Below are 27,099 nucleotides of genomic sequence, written 5' to 3' on the forward strand. Positions count from 1 at the left end.
GTAGTTCTAATGGAATGTTGTCTACTCCGGGGGCCTTGTTTCGACTCAGATCTTTCAGTGCTCTGTCAAACTCTTCACGCAGTATCATATCTCCCATTTCGTCTTCATCTACATCCTCTTCCATTTCCATAATATTGTCCTCAAGTACATCACCCTTGTATAAACCTTCTATATACTCCTTCCACCTTTCTGCCTTCCCTTCTTTGCTTAGAACTGGGTTGCCATCTGAGCTCTTGATATTCATACACGTGGTTCTCTTCTCTCCAAAGGTCTCTTTAATTTTCCTGTAGGCAGTATCTATCTTACCCCTAGTGAGATAAGCTTCTACATCCTTACATTTGTCCTCTAGCCATCCCTGTTTAGCCATTTTGCACTTCCTGTCGATCTCATTTTTGAGACGTTTGTATTCCTTTTTGCCTGCTTCATTTACTGCATTTTTATATTTTCTCCTTTCATCAATTAAATTCAATATTTCTTCTGTTACCCAAGGATTTCTAGCAGCCCTCGTCTTTTTACCTACTTTATCCTCTGCTGCCTTCACTACTTCATCCCTCAGAGCTACCCATTCTTCTTCTACGGTATTTCTTTCCCCTATTCCTGTCAATTGTCCCCTTATGCTCTCCCTGAAACTCTGTACAACCTCTGGTTCTTTCAGTTTATCCAGGTCCCATCTCCTTAATTTCCCACATTTTTGCAGTTTCTTCAGTTTTAATCTACAGGTCATAACCAATAGATTGTGGTCCGAGTCCACATCTGCCCCTGGAAATGTCTTACAACTTAAAACCTGGTTCCTAAATCTCTGTTTTACCATTATATAATCTATTTGATACCTTTTAGTATCTCCAGGGTTCTTCCACGTATACAACCTTCTTTCATGATTCTTAAACCAAGTGTTAGCTATAATTAAGTTGTGCTCTGTGCAAAATTCTACTAGGCGGCTTCCTCTTTCATTTCTCAGCCCCAATCCATATTCACCTACTATGTTTCGTTCTCTCCCTTTCCCTACTGCCGAATTCCAGTCACCCATGACTATTAAATTTTCATCTCCCTTCACTATCTGAATAATTTCTTTTATTTGATCGTACATTTCTTCAATTTCTTCGTCATCTGCGGAGCTAGTTGGCATATAAACTTGTACTACTGAAGTAGGTGTGGGCTTCGTATCCATCTTGGCCACAATAATGCATTCACTGTGCTGTTTGTAGTAGCTTACCCGCATTCATATTTTCCTATTCATTATTAAACCTACTCCTGCATTACCCCTATTTGATTCTGTGTTTATAACCCTGTAGTCACCTGACCAGAAGTCTTGTTCCTCCTGCCACCGAACTTCACTAATTCCCACTATATCTAACTTTAACCTATCCATTTCCCTTTTTAAATTTTCTAACCTACCTGCCCGATTAAGGGATCTGACATTCCACGCTCCGATCTGTAGAACGCCAGTTTTCTTTCTCTTGATAACGACATCCTCCTGAGTAGTCCCCGCCCGGAGATCCAAATGGGGGACTATTTTACCTCCGGAATATTTTACCCAGGAGGATGCCATCATCATTTAATCATACAGTAAAGCTGCATGTCCTCGGGAAAAATTACGGCTGTAGTTTCCCCTTGCTTTCAGCCGTTCGCAGTACCAGCACAGCAAGGCCGTTTTGGTTAATGTTGCAAGGTCAATCATCCAGACTGTTGTCCCTGCAACTACTGAAAAGGCTGCTGCCCCTCTTCAGGAACCACACGTTTGTCTGGCCTCTCAACAGATACCCCTCCGTTGTGGTTGCACCTACGGTACGGCCATCTGTATCGCTGAGGCACGCAAGCCTCCCCACCAACGGCAAGGTCCATGGTTCAACAATTTAAAGGAATTACAAATATACTGAAGGGCAATTTGGATACATAGAAAGAGTGCTGATATAGAATTAGTAATGGACAGTGCATGTACTGATGTGAACCATCAGATAAGATAGGTATAATTATCTGGTAGGAAAATAATTGTAATTAGAATTACACTAAATAAAAAAAGTGAAAAATTCAGAATTAAAATGCAAAGCCCGCAACATGGGTGGACAAGCAAGAAAACAGCACTCATCTAACTTGCTAATAGTATAAATCTGTACCACTTCAGGCAGGGGAGTTACCTTCATAGTCTCAGATGTCATTGAATTTATAGCATATATTTAGCATATGTTAAAATCCAGGAGTAAGTAAGAAACACTAATTCTTTTGTTTTCTCCAAAATAAAAAAAAATAAAAAAAATTCTGTCTCGAGATATAGGCCTCCAAATATGACATTGTGAATGCCATTTTGATGATACAAATTTTGGAATTTTTTTAAAAATGTTGTATCTCTGAAACAGTTCTAGGTATTTTGTTGTTTTTTTTTTGTATCTGAAAGATAGTTGCTTTATGATTACAAAGAAATCCTCCAATTGAACTTCTACATCTACATCTACATGATTACTCTGCAATTCACATTTAAGTGCTTGGCAGAGGGTTCACTGAACCAAAATCATACTATCTCCCTACCATTCCACTCCCAAACAGCGGACGGGAAAAACGAACACCTAAACCTTTCTGTTCGAGCTCTGATTTCTCTTATTTTATTTTGATGATCATTCCTACCTATGTAGGGTGGGCTCAACAAAATATTTTCACATTCGGAAGAGAAAGTTGGTGACTGAAATTTCGTGAGTAGATCTCGCTGCGATGAATAATGTCTTCGCTTTAATGACTTCCATCCCAACTCGCGTATCATATCTGCCACACTCTCTCCCCTATTACGTGATAATACAAAATGAGCTGCCTTTTTCTGCACCCTTTCAATGTCCTCCATCAATCCCACCTGGTAAGGATCCCACACTGCGCAGCAACATTCTAACAGAGGTCGAACGAGTGTAGTGTAAGCTGTCTCGTTAGTGGACTTGTTGCATCTTCTAAGTGTCCTGCCAATGAAATGCAACCTTTGGCTCGCCTTCCCCACAGTATTATCTATGTGATCTTTCCAACTGAAGTTGTTCATAATTTTAACACCCAGGTACTTAGTTGAATTCACAGCCTTGAGAATTGTGCTGTTTATCGAGTAATCGAATTTCAACGGATTCCTTTTGTAACTCATGTGGATCATCTCACACTTTTCGTTTTTTAGTGTCAACTGCCACCTGCCACACCAAATGGTTCTAATGGCTCTGAGCACTATTGGACTTAACATCTATGGTCATCAGTCCCTTAGAACTTAGAACTACTTAAACCTAGCTAACCTAAGGACATCATACAACACCCAGTCATCATGAGGCAGAGAAAATCCCTGACCCTGCCGGGAATCAAACCTGGGAACCCGGGCGTGGGAACCTGCCACACCATACAGTAATCTTTTCTAAATCGCTTTGCAACTGATACTAGTCTTTGGATGACCTTACTAGACAGTTTAGCCGCACAGTCATCGGTAACAGTACCATCGGCAGTGCGTAGTGAAGATATTGACTGCATCTTGCTGTTTGTGTACTTTACATACAACCAGAATTTCTTCGGATTTTCTAGCAAATTTTAAGACAATGTTTCGTTGTGGAACCTATTAAAGGCATCTCGCATTGAAGTCCGTGGTAAATTTTGCGCATCTGTAAATTTTAGCCAATTTTCGGGATTTCGCATTCTTCTGAACTTCGTATGCTTTTTCTGTTGCCTCTGCAACAGTGTTCGGACCTTTTTTGTGTACCACAGGGGATCCGTTCCATCTCTTACCAATTTATGAGGTATGAATCTTTCAATTGCTGTTGCTAGTATATCTTTGAATTTGAGCCACATCTCATCTACATTTGCATAGTCAGTTCGGCAGGAATGGAGATTGTCTCTTAGGAAGGTTTCTAGTGACACTTTATCTACTTTTTTAAATAAAATTATTTTGTGTTTGTTTCTGTTGGATTTGGAAGAAATGGTATTGAGCCTAGCTACAATGACCTTGTGATCACTAATCCCTGTATCAGTCATGATGCTCTCTATTAGCTCTTAGCTTTGTGGCTAAGAGGTTAAGTGTGTTTTCGCAACCATTTACAATTCACATGGGTTAGTGGACTAACTGCTTGAAATAATTTTCAGAGAAAAGTCCTTTTACCATAGCAATCTGAACGTTTTTTTTAAATAATTTATGGAATTTTCTTCTTTTTTTTAATAGTGCCTATCCATAAAATTTGGATTTTTTCTGTTGATTAGTACCATATAGTTCCACATTCCCTGAAAAGGAGAGCTTCCACTTTTAAGTTGGACAGGTTTTATTTTAAAAATAATTTTTTTTAACTCTCAAGGGTAATGTATGTCTTCACTGAAGTTGTTTCGTACTAATTTCTTTGTTATAATGTGTATCCTATTGTCTTTGTTGCAGTTATTTATTTTTTTTTTCACTTTCATTGTTGCAGATATTTCTTACACTTTGATGTAGTTTCTTGGTAGTTTCTTTGTCATAGTTGTTCATTACAGGTTTCTGTATTGTAGTTGTTCAGTGCTAATTTGTTTACTGAAGAGGCTTCTAAGAAGTCTGAGACCATCCAGGGAGTTCTGTGTTTTCGTGAGAAATTTGCCAGTTGACACAGGTGCAGTGTGTTTTGCAAAAAGAACTGTTTGAAATGTCTTCTGACTGGGGCCACAGGAGAGTGAAGTGTGCTCACTATTTGCATATCCAAAAAAGAGTGATATATAAGACAGACACAAAAACAGATATCATACATGTTGGGAATAAGTGTTCCCATTTGAAGACTCTGTTTGAAAGTGAAGATGTTCCCGTGACGACTTTTTGTGTTTTGATACAGTAACAACAATAATAGTATCTGAACGAGGTGAGGCCTCCCACAGTGCAAATAATGCAGATTTTGCATCAATAGAGGAAAAATTAAATACCCTGACTCAGTCAACTACTGGGGTAGGCGTTATTCCTGTTCAGAAACCGTGGTCAGTGAAGTTGAGTCATAAGCTCTATGCATCAAGCAAGCACAGAGAAATTGCTAAAGCTATGGATGAATACACTACAGGAAAACTGATCACATTCTTCAAAGCAGAAATTCCATCTTCAGAAGAAAATGAACCAAAGCACTCTTGCACCTCTTGCCAGGAATTTTTCACAGATATCAATTCAGCTGTTGAATATTGTGCATCCTACAGCGAAAATGTGCAAGTTTTAACTACTATTCAAGAGACATTTTCAAAGAAAACAATTTTGAACCGTTTTCCATCAGTATCAAAGTACATGGTAGACAAATCAAGAAATGTGAGGTCTGTAAAAGGACTCTTTGGAACACCAGATCCCTATTATGGCCATCATGTAGAAGCAGCTCAAGTTCAAATAGTGCAGTCATTTTATCTAGAAGATAAATGGGACTGTTCTTGCCAGAGTACCAACAAAAAAGACGCTATAACTGTAATAGTTGCATGTCAAAAAGTTGTGAAAGTGAAGAGGTACATGAACCGCAGTATCAAAGAAATTTTTGCAATTTATAAGAGCAACTACATAACTTCACAAAATTTTATGCACTACGAACTATGTGGGTAGTTCCACACCCACCTAGAGATGTCTGTTTATGTGTGTACTGTGCGAATTGTGAACTTTGTGTGGTAACTCTGGAGAACTGACTGGAGCACGTGACATATGACACCTTGGTTGGGCATGTGAAGTCATTAATAGTCTGTGACATAAAGCAAGAGACTTGTTTGTCTCAAGAATGTGGTGACTGCCCAGGAAAGGGAGGACTGTCTTTACAGACACTTGGCCTGGAGGACATAGCAGATAACTCTGCAGAAATTACATATGTGACATGGGAGGAAAATAAACTAATTAAGAAAATTGTTGTCGTTGACAGCTTCCTTATTGAACTTGGTAAATGGTCGGTGACAGCAGTAACACACCAGCATCTGAAGAAATTGCAACAGCAACACATTGCAGAAGTGAAAGGTTGTGTACAGGCTGAAGAACTATGTTTAGTGTTTCACTATGATTTTGCTGAGAACTGCTCTGTAATTCTCCCACAAGAAGTAGAAGGGCATCATTGGAGTAATGACCAGGCTTCAATTTTTACAGGAGTGACATATTTTCAAATCAAGACTGTAAGTGTTGCAGTTATAAGTGATGACACAGGGCATGACCCAGCACATGCTTTGCTAGCAATGCGCAAAATTCTTCAACTGCAAACAAGGACAGAGAAGATCATCTTTATTTCTGATAGTGCTCCTAGTCATTTTAAAAATCGTTACCAGCTGTTTGAATTGAGTAAGTTGCTTGTACCAACTGACTGGGCATACAGCATTACTGATCATGGGAAGCAGCATTGTGATGGTGTGAGTAGCCTGCTGAAGCACCATGCTACACAACATAATCTTTCCAGACCAAAAACAGCTGCAATTCAGAATGCTGAGGATTTTACGTGAGTTGTGAAATTTTACACATCCACAGCCCTCATTCTTTTGTCCAAAGAGAAAATCAAAGAATTCCATGAGCAGGAAAAAGGAGAATGGTCCAAACAAACTACTCCTGTTAATGGAATTCAGAAGACACATTTTTTGACTCAGAGTGATGGTTGATCTCATATTGCATGCACTTTAAAGAGCAAGGAAAAAGAAATTTCATTTGTTCGGCCAACACCTCAGAAACAACAGGATAATATTCAGATTCACAGCCTGAGAAGGGGGATGTTTGTGGTTTGTGTGTATGACTGTGACTGGTGGATTGCTGAGGTTATAACACCAGTTATGAGTTGAATGAAATTGTAGTGAACTTTATGCTACTACATGGACCAGCTGCTGGATATAGGTTTCTGGCTGAAGGACCGAAACAACATCATCAGTGCTCACTTCCTGTTCATAATGTTTTGAAGATTGTGCTCCAGTTCCTATTGGTTCAACAGGAAGGCATCACTCTATATCAAAGGAAGATAATGAAGCAATGGAACAAATTTTTAGTTCACTGTCTGGCTAATTTCGGTACAAAACAGAGTGCACAGAAGTTGTATAAATTGAAAACTTTAAGTCTTTGGACCTTTCATATACGTTTTAGAACCATTTAAAATGCTTAAAATATTAGTTTCTTACTCATCTTTCAAAACTAAAATTATCTTAAGTAAGACTAGGTTTTGATTTTCATTAGTCTGTTATGTGATAATGTGGTAATAAAACAGGTTTTATGTATGGCAAAAATTTCAATTGTTTATAAAACCTGTTTAACCTAAAAGTGGAAGATCTCCTTTCCAGGGAATGTAGAAATATAGGTTGCCAATCAGTAGAAAAAAATCCAAATTTTATGGATTGGCATTTATGAAAAAAATAATTTTTTTCCATAAATTGTAAAAAAATTCAGAACACTATAGTAAAAGAACTTCGACAGGCAAGTCCAAATGAAGGATTTCTTTGTAATCATAAAGCAACTATCTTTCAAATAAAAATACCCCAACAAAAATCCAGAACTCTTCCAGAGATACAGTATTTCAAAATTTTTCCCAAAATTCGCATCTTCAAAATGGTATGCGCAGTGTCATCTTTGGAGGGCTGTATCTTGGAGCAGAAATTATTTTAGAGAAAACAAAAAGATATGTGTTCCTTACTTAGTCCTTCATTTTAACATATGCTAAATTCAATACCATCCGAGACTATGAAAGTAAATTTTTTTTCCTAGCCTGCCTGAATAGATGTGAACTATGCCTATACTAAATGAAAAATTTAAGAAAAACTATAGTAAAAAACATAGAAGTTCATTGTGGCAATCAAAGAGTAGTCAAAAGCCATAAAATAAAAGGAAGGCAAATGTAGCTAAGTGAACATTTTTAAACTGACAATATTGAGTGATGATGGTATTCACTTTTCCTGGTCAATTGATTGTTGAAAAGCAGTTCTTTTATGGTATGTAAATGTTTAATTACTTTAATTTCTTCAAGAAAGCTTGGCTTTTTGTCTTTATGAGTGTAGTGTAAGATCCACAGATTGTCAAGTGTAATAGGTTAATGCCCATCAATCTTGAGGTGCTCAGCAAAAGCAGAATGCCATTGGACCAGAGCTATCCTTGTTAGTAAATGTCCATAAAACCTAGTTTTGAACATTCTACTGGTTTGTTCATATGAGTCACTTGACCATCATTACATTCTAATTTATAGACACCAGGACACACATGTTCCCGTGTCTGAAAAAGACATTCCCAAGATGGCAATAATTACACCTTTTGGCAATAATTACACCTTTTGGTTAATGTGAGAGAGCTTTGATCTCAGGAATTCTCCACAAACCTGGCAGAGATTCACTGATTCTGTACTATGAGGATTGCCACATTGCTTCACTTACCTCGATGATATCCTCATCTTTTCAGAAATGCCAGTATTACACCAGCGGCACCTTACTCAGGTTTTTGAACATCTCGCTACTTATGGCATCATCCTAAATATGTCAAAGGACATGTTTGGTCAACTGGAGGTGACTTTCTTGTAAGACATCACATTTCATTAGAAGGCTCTTGCCCACTACCGGAGAAAGCTGAGGCCATGTTAAATATCCCACGATCAGCTACAGCAAACGTTGTGCAGATTCCTTCACATGCTCAATTTTTATTGATGGCATCCACTACATGCTGCTAAAGTGCAGGAACATTTTACAGCTGTGCTGTCAGGTCCCAAGCTGAGAGCAAAGCATTACTGCAAAGGACCCCAACAATGAGAAACACATCTGAGGAAGCCAAGAAGACTCTTGCTGATGCTGCACTCCTCGCACACACTACCACAGATGTGCCCCTGGCATTAGTTGTAGATGCCAGTCAGACAGAAATAGGAGCAGCACTTCAGCAAGATGTCAGTGACAATTGGCAACCTCTTGCCTTCTTTATGCTTAAACTGACACCAGCACAGCAAAGATAGAGTGTATATAATTGTGAGCTTTTAACCATATATGCAACAGTAAGGGACTTCCACACCCAACTGGAAGCAAGAATCTTTACCATATATACTAATCAGAAGCTGCCCACATATGCCTTCTGGCAAAACAATGACAAGTGTTCACCAAGGCAATTTAGCCAGCTGGAATACATAGCACAATTCTTGACTGACATGTAATATGTCACAGGCCTCAATAATGTGGTGGCTGATTCCTTGAACAGGTTAATGCAGTAACAGAGACTGTTGATCTTTCACACTTATGCGACACGCAACATACCGATCAGGAGCTCTGTAACCTTCTACACGTTTCATAGACTGGCCTGGAGCTCAATCTTGTCACTGTACCTGAAGCAAACAAAAGACTATTGTGAGACTTCTGCAGGAAGGAACCACCCATCTGTGCCAGCGGGACAACAAAAATTGATTCTCCACGGCCTACATGGCCTCTGCAACCCAGGCATCAGAGCATCATTGAAACTCATTGCCTCTTGTTATGTTTGGACAGGTATCCAAATGGACTGACAGCAGTGGGCCTGCTCTCGCATAGCATGCCAATGAAGCAAGGTTGTTACACGTCACATGTATGTGCCCTTTGGCAACTTTCTGGAGGTCACTGAGAGATTAGCGCACATTCAGTTGGACATTGTGGGACACCTGCCACCATCAGAAGGACAGTGATACCTATTAACAATTAGTAATAAACTCACGCCCGGGCCTGAAGCAATCTTGGTTGATAATACCTCTGATGAGACACCGGCAGCAGCATTTATGGCACAATGAGTTGCACAATTTGATTGTCCACTACACATAATAACTGATAGAGGGCAATAGTTTGAATCTGAACTTCTTGAGCAGATAGACAAATTATGTGATGCAAGACAGCATCTGACCACAAGCTACCACCCAATGAGCAATGGGATGGTGGAGCACTGGCACTGCTCCTTCAAAGCAACACTCATGTGCTAGGAAATGAATTGGACCACAACCTTACCCGTTCTACTTTGCGGCCTATGAACAATACACAACCCAGAACTGGATGCATCACCGGTGGAGCTTGTTTATGGAGAGACATTGTGTCTATCAGGGGAAATTGTCGAGCCAAGAGCATCATCAGGAAACCTTTTCCATCAACCAGAATTAATAACTCGACTCAGAGAATGCTACCTCAACCAGCATCACGCCATGAGTCACGTCCTCTATTTGTGCATGAAGAATTAACAGACAGCACTCACTTCATGCTTCAACAAGATGGAGTTGAAGCACATCTCGCACTCCCATATACCAGACCTCATCACGTACCTCCCTCTACAGCTAAAACAATGGACATCCTTCTACAGAACAAATGTAGTGCCATCTCCATTGATCATGTCAAGCCTGTGTTTGTGTTTGATGACTCTTTTGACACAGCTGTGCCATCTACCACCAGCCTACCACCTTCCCTGTCTTCTATGATCAAACCACGATCTGATGAACCACTTGTGCCTCAGCTGTCCCGCCAGATGTGGTCAGGGCAGCACATCAATTTTTCATCGAGATTTCTTGACAGTATCAGGGCTGATGGAGGCAGACTATGCCCTGCTTCTGTGCAGGGGGCTGATGTGGTGATGATGGAGCTCACATGTTCTGCAGTGTGATCAGCTGATCACCAAATTACGTCAAAGAAGTTGGCATGCTCACTGCCTGGGGTACTGATGTGAGTGCTTATTCCATGCTCAAGAAGAGAGACTATTGAACTTTTTATACTATTATTCCATTGTTATCTGTGTTAGTGACAAGTTTACTTGTCCTTTCCTTATCGGTTCCAACAAATATTCCTGTTCTCAACGTAACAGCTTTCCTTTACGTAGTTGAGAGTGGAGAGTTTTTTAAACATGGAAGAAAGAATAATGTGCCCATTTGCTGCTTGCTATATGCCCACATATCACATGCAGTTTAATGGCCATCTTGTAGCCCTACAAGATAAGCTTCAGGTATTTAAGCAGTGTAATACTCCTCCTTTTATGCTCCAGTTGTTTACAGTGCTGGAGAAGTGCTAAAATTGGTTTGTGGCTTCATTTTTACTAAGAAATGAGTTGTAGTAGCAGTGAAGCAGGAAGCATTGGGAGCATACAGATCAATCCCATGTATTGTTCTGCCCCATTTCACAGAACAAATATTTGTTCAATGCAGGATTTTCCATTTTGGAAGCCAGCCTGTTCCTCTCATAGCCAACAGTCTGCTGCTTCTTATATCCTTTTAAGAATAAGAAGGCAAAATACCTTGTCTGACACTGAGAGAAGCATGATACCTCTCCACTTTGTACAGTTGGTTATATTTCCTTTCCTTGGTAGTTTAACTATGATACCATGTCTCCAGTCTTCTGAAACTTCCCTTGTTCACCAACACATATTGCTCAGCTTAGTAAAGGTGATGAATTACGTCCGGATCTCAATCTTTCAGAATTTTGGTTGAGATTTCATCCAAACCAGGCTACTTAATTATTTTAAGTGTTGTGATTGCTGTGCCTGTTGCTGCTTTTGCGATATGTCCTGTTTTTATGATAGCTTTTGTGTTTTTGGCTCTCTTATTGTAAGCATTGTGTGTGTTGAGCAGGTTTAAGGTTTCTTTAAAGTACATCAGGTAACTTGTTCATCTCTTTTTGTGAGCAAAAGTTTACCATTTTTATCCTTCATGAGGCCTTAAGAAAAACTAGTTCTCAAACAATATGGTATAATTTCATAGTGTCATTTTGAGCGACAGCACTGTGCAGCTCTCTGCTAGAAATGTTGTACTCTGTATTTCAAGTGAGCAGGTTCCAAAATGTGCTTCACTCATCATTTAAATGTAAAAATCAGCATAAATGTGCACTTTTACTATGTATGTGGATTTTAGCTACTGATAAGCATCAAAGTAGTGCTACATATGTAGACATCTAAAATACCACAAGGTGCAGTTTAGATGTGTATATTTTTACTTGGGACAAACCTGTTTGTAATTTTATTTTTGGCAAACCTGTGTGGAATGCACATCATACTCCCCACTAATATGTTAACATGGGATAAGTAATAAATACACAATGGAACATGATACACAACCAAAAAAGTTTTCAAAGATCTGAAGAAGATAGTCTTATCTGTTGAAACCAGTCAATAAAAACAATTTTGGACACAATCTTAGCTATAAAAATTTCTTTAGAGAAAATAGATGAAAGCTGATTGAAATAATTTTTTTTTGATAAAAGATGAGTAGAAATGGAATGCTACATTCTTTAACCAACAATTTGTAGTGTTTAACATTGACATCTAAAAGGCATTAGCATAATCATACCTTCTTTCATAAGGGAAAAACTGAATACTGTACTCACTTGTGTCTACAAGCACTATTTCCACAAGGTCACCCAAATCAAATTCGATAACATATGGGCAGTTGCAGAATTCATCATCACAATCAGTACTCTCAGCTTGTATATTTGGGCAGAACATTTCAGAAGATATCAAGTTTCTCTGGGTCAGCAAAGGCACTGATGGATATTTGAATGTAACGTTGTTTACTTGAGGATATGGACCTGGTATCTCCAATGAATCTGTAAAATTAAGAAAATAAATAATGGCAATTCCATGGCACAAAATATACATTTACATAATATATCCACAGTTTAATGAGGTGGATTTAAGTTGCTCAATAGTCAACAGAAGCATAGTACCTTATGCCCTCAAGTGTAAAATAGGTAACAGTGAGTAAGTTTCATAATGGATTTAAAGTTTTAGGCAACAAAAGCACAAAAAGTAGAATTATTATTACTTCAAAATTAAATAATAAGTATAATGTTACATTATTTGTATTATGATTAATAACAATATAATAATTTCAGTACTAAATATGAAAACATGTATATTCCAGTTGGTTGATCCAGCTTTCCCAGTAAGTGGCATAAAGCAAAATAATTTCTTAATATGTGATCCACTGTTCAGTTTCCCTCAGATATTTTGTAAATCCTGTCTCTGTTTATCAGACTAGTACATTGTCATTCATTGATTATTAGCATGGTGCTCCTGTGAGAGAGATACCAGAGCATGTTTTTAATACTTATAAATTAAAAGATCAATGTAGAACAATAATGGGAATTCCTGGAAATATTTGAAAGAGGGTGTTGCCACAAGTTGTAGCACAGCACTACGTACTGTGGTGGGAATATTAAAGAATAAGGAATGGACCATGGGTTCTAGATAAGTAAAAAGAGACCAAAGGTAAAAGGGTATGGGAGGAAGAGATCCAAAATATTGAAATAGGAGGTGTCGTTGCAAGAGCAGGGAAATGTAGCGCAGCCCTGTTTAGTGTGTTGGACCATTACAACAGCTGATATTCAAATTGCACAAGGATCAATGTAGATTGTAATGATCCTGAGCCATTTGAGAAGTTAAGAATATTTTTCTTAATTTTGTATGTATGATGAACGATTGTACCATATGGTGATATTAAGGCTAATCTTTGTTGTGACAGTGGAAAGCCAAAGAGGGAAAACATTTTGAGGAAGCCCAATGATTGGTGCAAGTGGTGAATAGGGGAACTTAAGCTTTTGAAGTCAAGTTCACAGAAATTACAAAAAGGGTATGAAAGAATCAAACCAAAAATACAGTTAGAAAGATATGGTAAAATTAGCCAAAATAAGTGTTTGTGAAGAGATTTCAACAGTACAGAACAAAATCTATAGAAGGAAAGCTACAGAACAGAGACAGGGCCACAGAATTCAACAGCCAAAAGATAGGTGCCATATGATGTCGTTAATGCAAGCAGTTACAAACTCAACAGAGAGATGAGGATGGCACACAGTGAGGGTCAGACATGCATCAATTGGCACTGGGGTTTAGACTTTGGTAAATTCTACCAAATGCCAAAGAACAAAGTGATACATTTGCAATAATTCTTGGAAATGTTGGCAACAATCTTTCTTAAACCTGTGACAAGTTGCTATTCCATGAAGCATGAATGACAAGCAATGAGTTGGGACTGTGTATGCCGATGTAGAGTGGCAAAAGCAAAAATGATGACTAACCTGATCAAGAACAATTTTGAATGATTTCAATATTGACTGTGGTTAGTACTCCAACTGTGATTAACAGCTAATATTCATGAAAACACATGCACTGGAAACTATATGCAGCTTGCCACATTATGTCTGTCATTCAACAGAGATTGGTTCTGTATTGATGGTAAACAGTACCAAGCCAGCTTGCTCCATCATGTAATTTGATCTCTGTTCTGTATTGATGGTAAACTGTACCAAGAAATCAGTATAATTGATTCAAGATGTTTAAACTGTGTTTTTGTTGCCATAAATGTTAGTCCACTGTTGTTCAAGAATATTCAAAGGTTTTTCAATCCCCAAAACTGCCAATAGCCCTTTCTAATACACGGATCAACAATGAAAGCTACGAAATCTGAGTGATGCCAACTGCTGTCACTGTCAACACAGTGTGATGCTGACAGTGATATCTTCAAGCTGTGATTACCCACTAAATGAATGTCCAGTGCCAGTGAGACTATACTGAGAACATTAACTTCTGGAGGAGGAATAGTAAAAACTAACTAACTTAACATTCACAACTACAGATAGTTTGACAAACCAGTAGTCACTGAACTTCATACATTGTCTAATATAAAAGCCATCTCTAATACTGCTACTTTTGAAAGCCCTTGACCACTGTGACATCCTGCAGTTTGTTTTAACATAAGCATTGTAATATAGTTGTGCACCTATGGGTCCAAACTCTCTGAGCTTGGGAATTGAAATTTTGGCATTGGGAATGCTAAGGTGAATGCAGACACAAAGTAGAGCATGGCGACAGTGCTGTTTGACTACTGGAGCTACTAGCTTTTTGAAGGTCAAAATATCCTAGAGAGTTCACTGGACTCCCACATGATGTGTGTATTGGAGAGTGGAGTTAGGTAAGGGCTCATGGAGAAGGAAAATTAAATTGCAGCCATAAACACTCAGGCAAGAGATATACCCACAACTGGGGGCTGGCCTGGGCAAGGGTGACCACACTGATGGCACAAACACAGAGTCATATATTCATGCAAAAAACAATCAACACAAGTGACAACATATCAATTACTTGATTGATTCTTTTCATAGCATTTTCTAGTTAGTTCAGAATGTGGTGCATTGCAGATTATGTGATCTGACTGGACAAAACGTTTGTCTCTTGCTCATCTTGTTTTTCACTGAATGAAGTATGACACACAAGGAATAATTAGTGTACAGCCACAGGAGGTGTTACAAGTAACAACTTATGCAGTACGAGGGTCTAGTAGTTAGACGGCTTATGTGCATCAACATTTTCAGATTAAAACATATATATATATATAGATAGGAGGTAAATAAAAATACTAAACAGCAGAAATCTATTGATCATAGGGCTGTAAGTGAAGGACAAGGGGCAGACAATTCAGCACAAACAAAAACAAATCTACAGGGTGGAGAAAAGTCGTGTCACGAAATTTTAACCCTGGATAGCTGATGCCATTAGGAACCAAAATTACCAACGTTTTGTAGGTTGACAAAGCACCATTCTTAAACTATGGAAACTTTGCACCACGCGCTCCAGTTGCAGGTGGGATTGCCCTGTTGCCATTTGTTGGCTGACGGGCAGTGCTATGGTTGTCGGTTCACACATACAAATGTCCTTCACCCCATCATGGCCCCAACATGATACGAACACACGTCGAATAGGTTTTGCTGTTAGTCAACAGCTCACATCAGCGGTATTCACACGTAAGGTTTGCTTAGGAGCACACACACATCACCTGCAATTTAGTCATACAGTAAGTATGGCTGCGCAGTATTCATTTGAAGAACAATGAGATATGGTTTTTGTTTATGAACTAGCCAACAGTAATGCTCAAGAAGCTTGAGGGTTGTAAGAGGAACGGTACCCAGCAAAACACCACCCACACCCACAGACATTTACAGTAACTGAACCCAAAACTTGGCAAAACAGTCTTGTTTGTGGGATATCATGGTGATGCTGGAAGACCTCGAGCATGACGGGATGCTGCATATGAAGAGGGTGTTCTTGAGTGCTTGAAGGAAGCACCTATGACAATTACTTGAGTGGTTGGACATGACATGTGGGTCACTCATCGATTAGTCTGGGAGGCTTTGGGGAATGAAGGCCAGCATCCATTTAGTTTCCACCCTGTCCGAGACCTAAATCCTGTGGCGGATATGAGTACAGGCTAGGGTTTTGCCTGTGGTTTTTACGACATGTTGCATGAAATCCTGACTTCTCCGCCTTTGCGTTGTTTACTGACAAGTGTACAACCAGGATGACCTTTACAATGCTAAAAGCGTTCATTACTGGGCAAGGGGAAATCCTCACATTACTCTAACACTGTTTGACATCCCAAAGCTCGTGTCGTGTCAGAGGGTTGCCAGTTCAAGCACCTGCTTTAAGTAAAAAATGTCCTAGTTATAAAAAAAGGCCCTTTTCAGGGCTGACATGATTTGTAAAAGACTAACAGCTGTTGATGGGTTTGTTCCCGGTACATCTTATCATGAAACTACAATGGATGTGTCGGGAACCCAGCGGATTGGCCTCCAGACCCCCACAGTGGAAGACTGGCGTGCTACCAGTGAGTGTGCTGGCCGCCTAGGATACATCGTGATCCCTGGCAGGCAAATCATTCACAATCATGCATTATCCAGCAACAGGGCTATCCTGCAGCCAATCAGAGCACATGGTGCAGCCAATCAGAGCACATGGTGTCAAGTTTCAGTCTCAGGCAACTGAAACAAGTAGCAGTGGCAGTGTGGTTTCAGTTGCCTGAGCCTGCAGTCATGTGTGAGTTGCATTTGCATAAGTGTGTGTTTGCGTGTGTGTGGCTATTGTTGACAAAGGCCATTGGACGAAATCTTTAAGTGCGAAAATCCTTTTGTTGTGTCTATCTGCGACTCAGCGTCTTTGCTATATGGTGAGTAGCAACTTCCTTCTCATGATATTGTTACATTACATCCTGGATTTTCCATTGTTCAATGTTAGTAATTTTGGTCCCTACTAGCATCAGCTATCCAGGGTTAAAATTTTGTGACTCAATTTTCTTCACTCTGTGTACTAGGGTACAAAGACAATTCATTTTTTAACATTGTTACCAAAAACCTCAAAAAGTTCTTGACTGAGTTACATCAGTTTTTTTTATGGTATGGTCATAAATGTTTGGATGGACATAGTCTCCACATTTCCTTAATTTATACAGTATATAAATATAAATAAACTATGTGGAGGGGAAAGATTGTTAGCAAAAAATATCAGAAAGTTCTTGGCCAATTTACTTCAGATGCTTACATGATACTCTAATAAATTCTCGACAGACATATGCTAAACATTTCCTTAATATATATGGTGTATAAATGTATATGTACTATATAAAGAGGAAATATTGTTAGCAAAAATCTCAGAAAGTTTTAGGCTGAGTTACAACAAATTTTTAGACAATACTCCAATAAACATTTGGACAGTCATAGACTATATATTTCTTTAACATATGTGATGCATAAATATGTATACATCATATAAAAGGAAAATGTTGTTAGTAAAAATCTCAAAAAGTTCTTGAGTGAATTACTTCAAATATTCACGATACTCCAACAAATATTCAGACATACAAGGGCTATGAACATCTTTACAATACCTTCATATGGTATATAAATATGTATGTACCATATACAGTGGTTATGCTTCTCCAAAAAATTCAAAAGTTCTTGACACATTACATCAAATTTTTACATGACACTCTAATAAAATTTCAGATGAACACAGGCTACAATTTTTGCTGTGCACAGTTTTTTATTATGCTGTGCTGTAAAAATGCATGGTCTCATCTTTTTTCCTACAGTCAATTTTAACTACAAAACCAGCATCATTGAACATGAGACATATTTTTGACCAGTACATATTTTTCTTTTTATATACAATTTTAAACATAAATTGTACACACAATGTGCTGTTTTGTTGTCTTCTGTTCATAATCTGCTTCAATAAGAGAGAGAAAAGTTGTATTTATGGCTTATTGGCTTACACCTAGAATACTGAATCTAAATCATCAGAAAATTTGTAATACTACCCATTCACAGGTTACAACTATGCGATATAATATCATTGAAGCTACTGTCCCCAGAGATGAAGAAGCAAGGGAGGTCTTTTATATCCCATATACAATTTACCCATTCAATTTAAGTGACTTGAATTCCAAATCAAGTGCATCTTTGCTATAACAATGAACAAAGCTCACAGTCAGAGAGAGAGGAGAAGATGAAATGGACAGAGAGAGAGGGAAAAGGAGATAAGGATATATATACAATTCCCAATTCCCACACATATTTATCAGATGTGAAACATTGATGGTTTCGCAAGTAGGTTTATATGGATGAGAGCCAGGGGGAAACAGCAGGAGAATCTGGCAAAACAAAAAAGAAACTAAATGAGGGGAGGGAATTTTAGTATGCTAACCCAAGAAGGAAGCTAAGTAGAAAAACAGGCATGTTGAAGTATTTAAATGATTTACATAGTTGAAATCAGAAATAAGTCCATAGACATGATACTCAGATTCTCTGAGATCACAAATGATAATCATCTCAGAATCCCTTAAATCAGAAATAGGTTTGTTGCAAGCAAGCTGAGAATCTTTGGCATCAAAACTGCAAATAAGGACAGAATCTTTGAAATTAGAAACGATGTTCTAAATACTGGCTTATATTCCCTGAAGAAGGACCCATGAGCCACGCATATTTGGATTCAGAAATAATGTTAATTGTGAAGGAAATTAATCCTAATGTGGGGGAGACAGATTAATGTATCAGTTCATCAGTAACTGAAATAAACAAAGTCAGAAAATGACTCTCCAGAGCAAGTGGTAGAAAATGAACATGAATATTATGCCATAATAGTACAGGAAACTGGCAAGAACAGAATGAGATAGACAGTGATTATGACACTCGAAATGAGTCAGATGAGATAGAATCAGATAAGAATTCTAATGATGATTATGAGAAGAGTATAGTATTGTTGGAAATAAGGGGCAATAACAGAGGTCATTAGTTCCAATGAGGAAGATAAGATTAATATCCTTTATAAAAGGTAGGATATATTGGCGTATAGCAAGACTTCAATAACAATATGGGGATGAAGAGTCTTAGAGAGTATTATCAAGAACAGAAACGTGCTAAATTAGTTGTTATGAAGGAAAGGATGCCACAAAGAAAAGAGTTAACAATGATGTTAGTGGCTGATTAATATATGAATATCCCAATAAGCATAAAGGATGATAATGATGATGATGAAATTTGGTTTCTGGGGCGCTCAATTGCGCAGTCATCAGCACCTGCACAAAGTCCCATGTTTTACACAATCCAATCTAGCCACTCTCAGAAATGATGATGACGATGATGGTGATGATAAAATGATGAGGACAACACGAACACCCAGTACCCAGGCAGAGAAATTCCCCAACCCATCCGGGAATCAAATCTGGGACACAATAATCCAGAGGCAGCAATGTTAGTCATTAAACCAAGAGCTGCGGACGAGTATAAAGGTAAACAGCTCTGTGAGTTCACTGCTAAAGTGAACATGTATGTGGTATACATGGCTTCCCAAGGAGATTGTAGTTTTATTTCATCTTGGTTATCTGAACAGCAAGCTCTTTTTTTTCACTGTAGATTCTATCTCTAAAAACGACATATGAGCAACCGAGAGGAGAGTAACAGCAATCAAGAAAATCTAATGGATCTTAACAGAGGGAAGAGAAGACAAAAAAGGTGGTTTGGTTAAAGAGCTAAAGTTTGCAACATCTGGAATAGAAGAGGAAGAAGGTGAGACAGAAAGGGTAAGGTTTAATAGTTATGTTAGAAAATTGCTGCATAAACAAAGAAAGCTTCATCACAGTCAAGGGAAGTCAAAACCTATCAGACAAACAAAAGATAAACAAAACAAAAGTGGATGCAAGAAGAGCAATAATAGAAATAGAAGAGTACAGTTACCTTGAAAGTAAATTTTGTCAACTAATCTAACTAAAAACCCTAAAAGGTTTTTGTTTTATGTAAAATCAGTAAGTGTTCAAAATCATCTATTCATTCACTCAGTGAGCATACAGGTAGCCAAATCGAAGATAACCGAGAGATGGCAAAAATACAGTATTCAGTCCACTGCATATGTTTCCTTTTGAAACTCAGCTCACTCTGTTCCCCCATGAGATCCATAGCACTGTAGACAACAGTGCCCAGGTTGATGGCATGCTGCTTGACTTCAGGAAGGCATCTGAAAGCATCCTGCACTGCTTTTTAGTGAAAAAATATGAGCTTACTGAGTATTGTACCTGATTTGTGACTAGACTCAAGACATCCTTGCAGATATAACTCAACACATCACTCTAAATGGAATAAAACTGACAGGTGGAAAGGTAATTTCTTGAGTACCCAAGGAAGTGTGATGGTGCTGTTACTGCTTACAATGTATATAATGATCTAATAGAAAGCACTGGAAGCTCTTTAAGACTGTTTGCAGATGATGTAGTTGTCTCTAAGAAAGTAGCAATTTCAGAAGACAGTATGATTTGCAGAATGATCTACAGAGGAGTCATGAGTGGTGCAAACTCTGTCAGTTAACCCTGAATGTAAACATATGTAACATACTGCACATACATAGAAAATAATCTACTACCACAAAGTACGCTGTTGATGACAAATTACTGGAAACAGTATCTACCACAAAATATCTAGAAGTAACTATCCAGAGTGACCTTCTGTGGAATGACCATGTAAAACAAATAATAGGGAAAGCAGATACCAGACTGAGAGCCATAGGAAGAATCTTAAGAAAATGTAACTCATCCATGAAAGAAATGGCCTATAATCCATACCAATTCTTGAGTATTGTTCATCAATTTATGATCTTGCACAGGTAGAACTGATAGAAGGGATAGAGAAGATCCAATGAAGTGCCACGCATTTCACTATGGGATCTAGTGGTTCAAAATGTGGTGCTACAGAAGAATGCTGAAGATTAGATGGGTAGATCACATAACTAATGAGGAGGTATTGAATAGAATTGAGGAGAAGAGGAGTTTGTGGCACAACTTGACAAAAAGAAGGGACCGGTTGGTAGGACATGTTTTGAGGCATCAAGGGATCATAAATTTAGCATTGGAGGGCAGCGTGGAGGGTAAAATTCGTAGAGGGAGACCAAGAGATGAATACACTAAGCAGATTCAGAAGGATGTAGGTTGCAGTAAGTACTGGGAGATGAAGTAGTTTGCATGGGATAGAGTAGCATGGAGAGCTGCATCAAACCAGTCTCAGAACTGAAGACCACAACAACAACCATGGATTTTAATACCTACTCTGAATTTTCCTTTTGTTTCCTTTACTACTTGCTCAATATACAGATTGAATAACATCATGGAGAGGCTACAACCCTGCCTCACTCCCTTCCCAACAACTGCTTCCCTTTCATGTCCCTCGACTCTTATAACTTCCATTTGGGTTCTATACAAATTGTAAACAGCCTTTCGCTCCCTGTATTTTACCCGTGCCACCTTCAGAATTTGAAAGAGAGTATTCCAGTCAACATTGTCGAAAGCTTTCTCTAACTCTATAAATGCTAGCAATGTAGATTTGCCTTTCCTTAATCTAGCTTCTAAGATAAGTCATAGGGTCAGTGTTGCCTCACGTGTTCCAGTATTTCTACAGAAACCAAACTGATCTTCCCTGAGGCAGCTTCTACTAGTTTTTCCATACGTCTTTAAAGAATTCACATTAGTATTTTGCAACCGTGACTTATTAAACTGATAGTTTGATAATTTTCACATCTGTCAACACCTGCTTTCTTTGGGATTGGAATTATTATATTCTTCTTGAAGTCTAAGGGTATTTCTCCTGTCCCATACATGTTTCTCACGAGATGGAAGAGTTTTGTCAGGACTGGCTCTCCTAAGGCTGTCAGTAGTTCTAATGGAATGTTATCTATTCCCGGGGCCTTGTTTTGACTCAGGTCTTTCAGTGCTCTGTCAAACTCTTCACGCAGTATCGTATCTCCCATTTCATCTTCATCTACATCCTCTTCCATTTCTATAATGTTGTCCTCAAGTACATCACCCTTGTATAGACCCTCTATATATTCCTTCCACCTTTCTGCTTTCCCTTCTTTGCTTAGAACTGGGTTTCCATCTGAGCTCTTGATATTCATACAAGTGATCTATCTTACCCCTAGTGAGATAAGCCTCTACATCCTTACATTTGGCCTCTAGCCACCCCTGCTTAGCCATTTTGCACTTCCTGTTGATCTCATTTTTGAAATGTTTGCATTCCTTTTTGCCTGCTTCATTTACTGCATTTTTATATTTTCTCCTTTCATCAATTACATTCAATATTTCTTCTGTTACCCAAGGATTTCTACTAGCCCTCATATTTTTACCTACTTGATCCTCTGCTGCCTTCACTACATCATCCTCCAAAGCTACCCATTCTTCTTCTACTGTATTTCCACATTTGCCCCTGGAAAGGTCTTACAATTTAAAATTTGGTTCCTAAATCTCTGTCTTACCATTATATAATCTATCTGAAACCTGTCAGTATCTGCAGGCTTCTTCCATGTATACAACCTTCTTTTATGATTCTTGAACCAAGTGTTAGCTATTATTAAGCTGTGCTCTGTGCAAAATTCTACCAGGCGGCTTCCTTTTTCATTTCTTAATCCCAATCCGTATTCACCTACTATGTTTCCTTCTCTCCCTTTTCCTACTATCTAATTCCAGCCACCCATGACTATTAAATTTTCGTCTCCCTTCACTAACTGAATAATTTCTTTTATTTCAACATACACTTCTTCAATATCTTTGTCATCTGCAGATCTAGTTTGCATATAAACTTGTACTACCGTAGTAGGCGTGGGCTTCGTATCTATCTTGGCCACAATAATGCGTTCACTATGCTGTTTGTGGTAGCTTGTCTGCATTCCTATTTTTTTATTTATTATTAAACCTACTCCTGCATTACCCCTATTTGACTTTGTATTTATAACCCTGTATTCGACTGACCAAAAATCTTGTTCCTCCTGCCACCAAACTTCACTAATTCCTACTATATCTAACTTTAACCTATCCATTTCCCTTTTTAATTTTTCTAACCTACCTGCCTGATTAAGGGATCTGACATTCCACGCTCTGATCCGTAGAACGCCAGTTTTTTTTCTCCTGATAACAATGTCCTCCTGAGTAGTCCCCTCCCGGAGATCCGAATGGGGGACTATTTTACCTCCAGAATATTTTACCCAAGAGGATACCATCATCATTAACCACACAGTAAAGCTGGATGTCCTCGGGAAAATTTATGGCTGTAGTTTCCCCTTGCTTTCAACCGTTACTATTTTTTATCCAGGTTTTGTCAGTGCTTTTGTGTTTATTGTAAAAGCAGACCAAGTCAATAGCATGTGGGTTCCATTAACATCCGTCTTGATAGTTTTTCTTGGATCTAATCAATGCCTGTTTATTTTATGTCTACATTGTATTGAGTCTAATTAACACCCAGCTTTAGACATTTTTGGGCAATGGCTTTTGCCACAGTGGATACACCGGTTCCCATCAGATCACCGAAGTTAAGCGCTGTCGGGTGTGGCCGACACTTGGATGGGTGACCATCCGGGCTGCCATGCGCTGTTGCTATTTTTAGGGTGCACTCAGACTCGTGATACAAATTGAGGAGCTACTCGACCGAATAGTAGTGGCTCCGGTCACAGAAAACCATTGAAACAACTGGGAGAGTGGTGTGCTGACCACACACTCCTCCTACCTGCATCATTAGCTGAGGATGACATAGCGTTCAGATGGTTCTGATGGGCCACTTGTGGCCTGAAGATGGAGTGCTTTTAGACATTTTTGGGTTTAATTAATACCTGATTTTTTTAAATAATTTGTATCTGATGTTTAAGTAATAATCAGAAATTAATAGTGTGATTTTAGGTGATCTGTCGATTTGATGTTTCCATTTTTTGCACAATATTTCAATGACCAACCCAGCTATCTTCTTCAGTTGCTGCAAGTTTCACTGTTATGTATACTCACAGCATCTGTAGCAGGCAGCTGGATCAGTCAGTGAAGTATTGTACAGAAAATAGAAACAACTTGGCAGAACATCCAGAACCACACAATCAATCATGCCAAGGAAACTTGAGAGTTCAAGTAGCTAGAAAGTTAAAAGTTTGTAAGGACTTCTAAATCAAGAAGATTAGTATAAATGTATTATACTGTTGGAAACTGAGTTTTCTGAATATTACTTTGAGAGAGTGTCTTACGGCAGATAACTAAGACAGTTTGATGGTTTAATGTTTATCATTTTGTTGAAACCAGGAAGGACAGGTTGTATAAATTAACCTATATACATTACCTCTTGTTATTATGAGAAATATTTATATGAAGAAATGTGGGGCCATATGCAACAATGATGCTTCATTTGAGAGGGAACAAAATTTCTTAATTTTATGTGAATGAGAAATGATTGCTCCATACAGTGGCATAGAGGCCAATCTTTGTTGTGGCTTCAGTGGAAAGCTCAAGTTGGACAACATTTTGAGGAATCCAACTGACTGGTAGAGATCAGTTCAAAATGTAAAAGTGAAGTTCACATAAATTATAAAAATGGCATAAGAAATCAAACCAAAATGGCAGTTATGAAGAGGCGGTAAAATTAGATTACAAGTATGTGCAAAGAAGATTCCGGACAGATGAAAATCTATTGCAGAAAATGTGTAGAAACAAGTAACAGCCACAGAATTGAATAGTCAAAAGCCAGGTGCCATATGGTGTTGCAAACAGGAGTGGTGACATAAGTCTCAACACAGGCAGTGACAGGACATTGTGAGTGTCAGACATGTTGCCTCATGAGTGCAAAAACTAGTGCTGTAACATAATATTTAGTAAATTCTACTGAATACTGATGTATGAAGTGATACAAGTGCAGTAATTGTTACAAGTGTACATAACAAACTTTTTTTAGAAGAAGTTTCAAACTTTCTTTAACTTGCAAAATCTTTAACTTGCAAAATCACAGTAAGCCGCAAAGTATGGATGACAAACAGTAAATCAGTAATGAACACATTTGACATGGAGCAATAAAAGTGAGAATAATTAATATCCTCACTGAGATCAATTTTAAGAGATTTCAACATTAACTGGGCTGGCATCGCAACTGTGGTCAATAGAAAACATTGACGTTGGGATGTATTGAGAACAATCTGCTCACATTGGTCAGGATCACATGACTGTCACACAAGTACAGAACTTATGAGTTCAGGAGTGCTATATTCAGTGACTCACAGGACATCAGTGACCCCATGTACAAGCATTCAAAGAAACAGACGTATTGTTAACTTGGCTACACAGAATCATACAGCCATATTACTTACCTTAAATTAGGAAACAGGCTTCTTTGCCACAATACAGGTGTTTACATAGATAATGCAACAGGACCTGGACCGCCACTATCAACAGGGCAACCATTTTTAAGGCTCTCTTGGCATGGCGACAGAGAGAGAATTGTTGAAAGTGGTATACCTAACAACAACATTAGACACAGGACTGGCACAATATCACTTTTTCCATATGATTCCACATTCTGCGTACAGCATCAAGATGGAAACATCTGTGTGTGGAGGCTCTGAGGAGAATAAATGTTGCCAAATTACATTCATCTGCATATAGGTTCAGCACATGGTTTGGTGGTGTGAGAAGCCACTGGTAACCCATCACAGTCACCTATGGTTCACATACCAAATAACTTGAAAAGCACCCATTACATTTTTCATGAGTTAATGCACGTGGTTGTGCCACATTTTCTAGATCTTCCTGATGCTATCTTTCAACAAGATAATGAAAGCCACCATGCTGGTAATGCTGTTCTGATCTACCAGAATACAGAGGATGTTTGACTGTTTGTGCTGACCAGTGTGTTCTCTAGATATCTTACCCACTAAAAATATCTGGTCATGGGTTCCTAAGAGACTAGCAATTTGCCACTTACCAAACACAATGATCAAATTTGGAATACATTTGAACCAGAATGGAATGACATACATGTACGAGGGCTATTCAGAAAGTAGGGAACATTTTGGCATTAAAAAAAACTAAATACAAGGAATACATTTTATTATATACAGCTGAAAGAGCAACTGACATACTACTTTTCCACATAGGCACCAAACACATTGAGGTGCTTATCATAGCAGTGAACAAGCTTTGAAAGAACTTTTCGTAAAATTCTGCTGCCTGAGACTTCAGACAGTGAGTCACACCTACCTGGAGTTCTGCTTTGTCATCAAAACGCTGCATTGCAAGCCAGTTCTTCATCTTGGGAAACAAGTGGAAGTTGCTTGTTGTAAGATCGGGGCTGTAGGGCGGATGAAGGAAAATTTCCCATTTGAATGAATTAAGGAGTTCTTTAGTGTGGTTTGCCATGTGAGGTCGGGCATTGTAGTGCAAAAACAAAATTTTGGATGTTAGCTTACCTCGGTGTTTGTTTTGAACTGCTCTTCTAAGGCTGTGTAAAGTTTGACAGTACTGGGGAGAATGTATGGTTGCTTCACGTTTGAGAAAATTAATGAGAAGCATACCTTGCCTATCGCAAAACGCTGTTGTCATCAACTTCCTTGCTGACAAGGTTTGCAAACATTTTCTTGGTTTTTGGGGGGACCTTGTATGCCTCCAATTCGTGGACTATAAGTTTTTCTCGCAATTAATGTGTTTCACCTAAGTCTCTTCACTAGTTATGATTTGATCCAGTAATGAATCACCATGTTTGTGGTAGGTCTCCAGAAATGACAAAGTTTCCCCCATTCACTGATCTTTATGGTGCTCTGTAAGCATTTTGGGCATCCATTGTGAACAGAATTTGTGGTAGCCTAGCTTTTGAGTCATGGTTGTGAAGGGATGGTTTTCAGGAATTGTTTCATCAACTTTAGCGACAAGATCATCAGTCACAAATCTTGGGGGTTCACTTTTCTCTTCATCATGAATGTTGGTTTGGCCATTTTAAAACCGAATGCACTATTTCTGGACAGAACATTCACTCATTACATTGTTTCTGTACACTTCGCACAGTTTACAATTAATTTCTATAGGTTTTAGGCTTTTTGCCAAGAAAAACCTCATCACAGACTGCACCTCACAACTGGCGGTATTTTAGATT

General features: G+C 38.5%; 1 protein-coding gene across 1 annotated transcript in view; it reads right to left on the reverse strand.

The window, feature by feature from the left end:
- The window catches only part of LOC126336825 (uncharacterized), a 220,463-nt gene that overhangs the window by 22,544 nt on the left and 170,820 nt on the right, over positions 1 to 27,099 (reverse strand). The window contains exon 9 of the mRNA XM_050000887.1: positions 12,232 to 12,450. Within this exon, the coding sequence (XP_049856844.1) occupies positions 12,232 to 12,450 (219 nt within the window). The remainder of the gene's footprint in view (positions 1 to 12,231; positions 12,451 to 27,099) is intronic.

Source organism: Schistocerca gregaria, chromosome 2 (assembly GCF_023897955.1).
Source record: "Schistocerca gregaria isolate iqSchGreg1 chromosome 2, iqSchGreg1.2, whole genome shotgun sequence".
Classification (NCBI taxonomy): domain Eukaryota; kingdom Metazoa; phylum Arthropoda; class Insecta; order Orthoptera; family Acrididae; genus Schistocerca; species Schistocerca gregaria.